Below are 6,442 nucleotides of genomic sequence, written 5' to 3' on the forward strand. Positions count from 1 at the left end.
GTGACAGTGGGAGTTAGTGGGAGCTACCAACCTCCCCTCCCTTCCCCTCAAGCTCTGACCTCTGGCATGTGTCAGTTCGTTTCCTATTTTAAAGGCTCATCAAGGATACAAGGTCTAATTCATGGTTAGAGCTGTCTGAGAATGCTGCAGGAGGCAGGAAGGATCAGTGCATTTGGGGTTATTGTAGGAATTTCTTCTAGTAAAACAGGGAAAGTTGTCAATATGGGCACCATATTCAGACTTACTTGAGAAGATGGAGAAGTAGGTTGGTGTAGTGGGTTGACCCTGGCCAGATACCAGGTACCCACTAAAGCCACTCTCTCACTCTCCCTCTGCAACCGGACAGAGGAGAGAGAAAAAAACAGCAAAGGATTCATGAGTTGAGATAAGAGCTGGGAGGGGTCAGTGACTGATTACCTTCATGGGCAAAACAGACTCAAAGTCAGGATAGTACTTAAATATTACTAATAGGATAAGAGCCAAAGAGTGAGAAATAAAACAGTCTTAAAAAACACCTTCCCCCCACCCCTCCTTCTGTGTTCTTCCTCCTCCCCCCCAGTGGTGCAGGGGGACGGGGAATGGGGGTTATGGTCAGTTGTAGTTTCTGTCGCTGCTCAGAGAGAGGAGTCCTTCCCCTGCTCCCAAACCCCACTTCAGTCTTTGGGAAAGATTTCTTTTTTTTGAAAATACTTTAATTTTAAAAGTCTGAATAGGAAATTATGTAGTGCAGTCTAGTCTGTAATTAATTGTCTCAAAAAAATTTTTTTGGAATGTTTTTGTTTTCTCTGATTCTCTGTCCTTTGCATGGTTGTCATGGTCAGGGAAGTTTATAATTAATAGTACCTGTGGGACTAAAGAGTCTTATTCCTCCTCAACACTTCCAGGAGACTGTTGACTCTGTTTGCTCTTAAAGACAAATTGTTCAGTCAAGTTCTATTCTTAGAATAATAACTGAGTTAAATTTTAAAAACTCCCTCTCCCCCAGTATTTTAAATAATGCTTGTACTTATTTTATGTATTAATGCATCATTTTTCCGGAAAACAGACTAAATTGAACCCATTTATTTAAATATCTTTGGTTTTCTTTGAAGGTGTGTGAAAGAACAGATAACTAATGAGATGTAAAATGTTCCTTTTTATAGAAATGAAAGGTGCTAAATATATGTTTCTGTTTTTACAGGCTAAAGCCTATCTAAAGATAGCTATGGAAATAGTAAGAAGACTGCCAGTACCTCCTGCTTGAAGTATTTACCACAGAAACTTGCAAAAAAAGCCATCTTTGTTGCAACCAATGCAGAAGAGTCCTGCTACCTAATAATGTGGAGGCCATACCTTAGTTTTAAGAACTTCTTTAGGAGTTAATTTACCAGAGATTAAATTAAGATTGTGATATTTACTGGTTTTTGAATCATTGCTTGTCCATGTCCAAAGGGATTGAAGTGTGCAAACAGTGATAGACAGTATTTAACTGCTGAATTGTAACATCATCAAGCATTTTTCACGTGTGCTATTTTATGAATGAAAACCAGCCTCTCCACTCAAGGAGAATGATGAGAGGTATGCCAAAGGATTAATCCTGCTTAAAAACTTAAATTTTCAGTATTCTTAATTTCTTTCAGTTTTGGTTCAGCTTTTACATAGTTAACTGTCAAACTGACCTTAAGTTCTGCAAGATTTTAACAAGAAAAGTCAGTTGTGCAACCGCTGTACTTTTTGTGTGTTCACCTTATAAGAAAATTTTAAAAATTCCACATATACTCTGAAGAGTTCTTGTGATGAATGGTGATCAGATTTATTCATTATCAGATCGAGTTCGATCATGAGGCAATTCATGGTTTAGTGAAGCATGGATTACATGACCCCGAGGCTTATTTCTTGGCTGTTTTGCATTATAATGAACCCAGACAGAAGACCAGGTAACCGAGGTCTTCACTGAAAACCAAATGTTTTGCCTGAGCTCAGTGTGACAGGGAATGCAAATGATCAAGATAAATTAAATTTGTGATTGCATATTCCTACTACAGTGCAGCAACTTGGAATTTGAATATAAAGACATATTTTTGAAGTAAAGAAATATTTGGTCTTCAAACTGCACGGCCTTCTGGTTTGTTTTTTCATTGCCTTTGATCTTTATTTTTGTGTTAATATGTGGAAGTGAAAGATTATGCCTTCAGGGAGTGAGTTTCCATTTACAATTAGATGTTTGAGTTGACATTTAGGCTTTTTCATTTACACAATCAAGTATGAGTATCTTAAACATGCATGTTAACCATACCATACTGTGAATTTAACCATACTAGGGAATTGTGCTGTTGACCTCTGAGGAACCAAGGTTTTCCCTGTATTCCAAATACTTATTCAGGATTTTGGATGAATTGTTTTTTATTACTGAAGTGATACAGCATAAAAGTTGGTATAGATTTACATTAAGAATATTTAAGTAATATGTACTCAGAATTTGCATGGAAAATCTAGGCACAAATGATGAGTTGAATTTCAAGCTTAAGTGATTTTGTAAATATGTAAATTACATAGTCCAAAACTGTGGATTTTTTACTTCAAGTCAATTTCGGAACCTCTTCGCCTTCAGCCTTCCCTGTGCAATCTCGTAGCAGTGATCAGTTATTTCAGTAGTATATTATCCCAGGCCCATAAATTTACAAAAATACTCCCTTCCTTTCAGTTGTCTGATATATTTTACAAAAATTAAAGCTGGCTTTGTGTTCTACCCTTTCATACTTTATTGATAACATTTTTTAAAATTAAATTTTATCTCTCTATATTTGTTCACTTTGCTTTACATATCGTAATTGCTGATATACCTGTCTCTAAGTAATCCTGTGGTGGTTCTGGTATATTATAACCATAAATTTCAGTTGAAAAACTGGGATTTCTGGCTGGTTTTTAATTTAAGACAGTGATATAGTCTGAATTGTTAGCATTTGTTATTTTCATTCTGTTAAAAAGTTTTTGAATGTCTCTGACATCCAGTTCATGTTGAGACTGGATGAACAGTCAGTATACAGATAGATAGTTGTTTGCTTTCCCTTTTGTTTTTTTTCTCATTATTTCTTGAGTTAGTTGAAGGATGAAATTTGCTTTCAAATGTCCTTTCATTTTTACTCCTTTTTCTCTTTTTTTTTCTCCTTTTAATTAAGTACTGTGGTTTTGCTCTGTTGCATCTTTCAACTGCAGAACTATTTTGAATGCCTTTATCAAGGAACTGGTTCTGTGCCAGTCTCTGAAAATTCATATTTAGTTAACAGTTTTGTGGAAGGATTGCACAATGTAGTAAATTTATTGATTGAAAATTGTCAGTCATTTTCAATAAATATACATAATTGTACAGAGTCAGTTTAAGTGCGTTTAAGGGTAGCAATAGTCAAATCAAATTTAAAATGAGAATGTATTGCTTTACTTCCCTCATTCTCATAACTGAAAAACTGTTTCTCAGCTCTTCTCCTGCAAAGTAAATGAATAACATTATATGTTATTTATATGTTATATTCATATTTTTTATATTACATGTATATATGTTAAGTATATATTAATGAATTCTAGTCAACATACTACATTTGAAATTGTAATTCATAAAATCTTTTATGTAAGTTGTATGGTGGGGTGTTTGGATCAGTCGGAGGTTTAGCAGGAGAAAGTGGTATTTAACTATAGCTTATAAATATAGAGTATAGACTTGACACACAGTGCTGTTTGCTCTTTTCAACTCCAGTATTTTACTTTAATCTCAGTGATATTTCCTAGTGTACTTGTAAGTTGTTTTCTAAAAATGGTAATCCTGACAAGAGAGCCTGGGTTTCCTGATGTGTATAGGTAGGTGCTCTTTGCTCAGAAGCAATGGAGACTTGCTGCAAAAGTGCTGTGATCATGGGTTACTGGCACAGAATTATTAAAGTCTGTAGCACTGTGAGCTACAGTTACACACTGGAAAATCCCACAGAGGAAGGAAGAGAAAGAAATAGGAGGGCTAGGGAGGCACGGGACCAAACAGGCAGGAATAGGGACAGAGGCCAGTCAGTCCCAGTTTACCTCCAGTGTAGGTTAACAGCAAGATCCTCAAGAGCCCCTTGCATCGCTGTCAGACTTAGTTTTGCTTTCACCACATGGCCCTTTGTATGGTGACGACAGTTCCTGTGTTTGCAGATAATTTCTGCTGCTTCTTGGGTGAGGAGCATATGGGCTGTGTCTTAAGATAGTGCATTTCCTGGCTTTCAAAAGTTTCAGTTTTGATGAAAATTAAGCTGAAAGAGAGTATAGAATTGTTTGAGTGAGTGAAGTATATTGCTATAAGATTTTTACTGAAATGTTCAGCTCATTGTGAATTGGTCAGCCTTTGAGATTATGGTTTGTGCAATACTTCAGATGTTAGACTTCTCACAACAAAACATTTTTAATTGTTATTTGAAGTTATGAGAGAAAAACAGTTTGCAAGTCAGTTTATCTCTACTAATTCGAGTTCAAACTACAACCCATTGTAGTTGCTCTGATTGGTGATCATGGTTATGAATTTACATTCATGCAGAGAAGAAGTGGCAAAGTAGGTCATCTTCAGTATATTAACAAAAAACTCCTGTAGTTCGGACCTTACTTCAAATAGCTGGATTCACTTGGATCCAGTTCAGCAGGTGAAACCCTCTATAATATCTTTCCATTAGTAAGTTTGGTTTTCACCTTGGCCTGCTCAAACTCACTGTTAGGTTTTTCCTGTTTGTGATGAATGCAGTTGGTGCTGATTAGAAAAGGCTTTGATCTGAGGCAGCTGCTGTGTACTGGTTTGTTGGTAAACTGTGTTCGGGGCCCCCTAATATAAACCAAAGGCTGCAATCAAGGCAGCGGCAAAAGGGAATAAATAAGAGGTGAATCTTGTGCCAGTGGGAACATCTCCAGGTTCTAGAGAGGCTGCCCGTTACAGGGCTTGCCAGGTGCAAGAATGTATGTGGAAGAAGAACAACAGAAGAGCAGCAAAAAAGAAAAACCCTTCTGTTGCTTAGGAGAAGGATTAAAGTGCTGTGAGAGGCTCTGTGGGCTACAGAACTGATGAGCAAAGGTTAAGGCACTGAAGATGCTGTGCAACAATTTAAAGGGGATTTTGGTACTTGGTCAGGCTGTGCAAAGCTTCTGTCAGAGCATCCTCAACCCTTAGGCTGACACGTGAGCTCAGTACCCAAGTACCGAAGTCCGCAGGCAATGCTCCTGTCCTTCCAGATGCTGGTGGGGGTAGGATCTCCATGCTTATTTTTCCACATCGTTTGCAGTAGTTGTCCAAGGTGCAAGAAACTTGTTCTACACTCAGGTTTAGCTAAAGATTCAAATTCGTAGCTCCTAAACTTAGAAGAGATCCTCAGCCACTTGGCTTAGTCTTTGCTAAGGACCATCACGGAGCATGCAGCACTTCTGATAAGCCTGTATCACTTGTGGAAAAATAAGGAACATCGTCCTAATCACAGCTAATTATTTTTAGCCTAATGACTTGGGCTGGGTTTTGATCTTGCTCCCAGCCTTATTGATGTCTTTTACCTAATGAGACTGTGAATAAAATTATCAATGGTTAGGCTAATGCCTGGCATTTGAGCTACTTGCTGATGTGAAATAAGGCTCTGGGGTTTTGCTTTTGTGATTTTGATACCCATGTGTCATTCTAGTTTCTCATGGCCACATCTGGGCCTATACTGTTGTCATCATTTTTATTTAACAGGAATACTGCCTAGTGGAGATGGTTAGGGGCAAAGGCTTCTGCTTAAGAATGCTTGACCATAAGATGAATCTGAATTGCTGATTTAATTTCAGAATTGACTTATAATGGTAGGAGTTATAATGATAATTATGTTTTATTTTGGCAGCGTATCAGCCAAGGCCCCGATATGTCAGCTATGTATCACAAAAAACACAGCAAAAGAAAAAATTAATTCCCAAAGTAGTTTTCAGCCTAAATTTAAGACTTGCTTCTTTTTTTTTTAACCTCTGTTTTGCATTATAAAGATATTAAGTCTGAAGAAAAGGTATATTCAAAGGTCTGTATTTTTCCATTAGCTTCACATATTCTGAGAGGGGTTTTTTTTTTTCCAGCAAGAAGAGGACAGGCACAGCCTGTCCTTCCTTATGCACCTATTCCTCTAATTTTCTGTTTGTATGAATCTGGATCTGAATACCCACTTTAATCAGTGCAAATAGATTACTTCTCCTAGGGAGTGCATGAGTCTTCGAACAAGCTAGTGGGGAGGGAGAACATCTGTTGTCCTTTAACATTGTTTTGAGGGCTTAGACATCTATTTGAAGTGTTTTCACTCATACCACTGGGAGTTTCTAAAACTTGTATTATTTCCTGTGGTCCAGAGGTTGTCTCTTTTCTTTGAGAGAAAGGCCGGAGACTCCCCATGCTCTTCCATGTATGCTTCCTGTTACTAAACAAGGTCTGTTTTACAGA

The 6,442-nt window shown here is 37.4% G+C and overlaps 1 protein-coding gene across 1 annotated transcript in view; it reads left to right on the forward strand.

Annotated features, from left to right (window-relative positions):
• Positions 1 to 2,094, forward strand: part of NUBPL (NUBP iron-sulfur cluster assembly factor, mitochondrial) — an 83,472-nt gene extending 81,378 nt beyond the window's left edge. The window contains exon 11 of the mRNA XM_064658581.1: positions 1,181 to 2,094. Within this exon, the coding sequence (XP_064514651.1) occupies positions 1,181 to 1,243 (63 nt within the window). The 3' untranslated portion in view covers positions 1,244 to 2,094. The remainder of the gene's footprint in view (positions 1 to 1,180) is intronic.
• Positions 2,095 to 6,442: the final 4,348 nt, after the last annotated feature.

The sequence above is a fragment of the Pseudopipra pipra genome, chromosome 6, assembly GCF_036250125.1.
Source record: "Pseudopipra pipra isolate bDixPip1 chromosome 6, bDixPip1.hap1, whole genome shotgun sequence".
NCBI classification, from domain to species: Eukaryota; Metazoa; Chordata; class Aves; order Passeriformes; family Pipridae; genus Pseudopipra; species Pseudopipra pipra.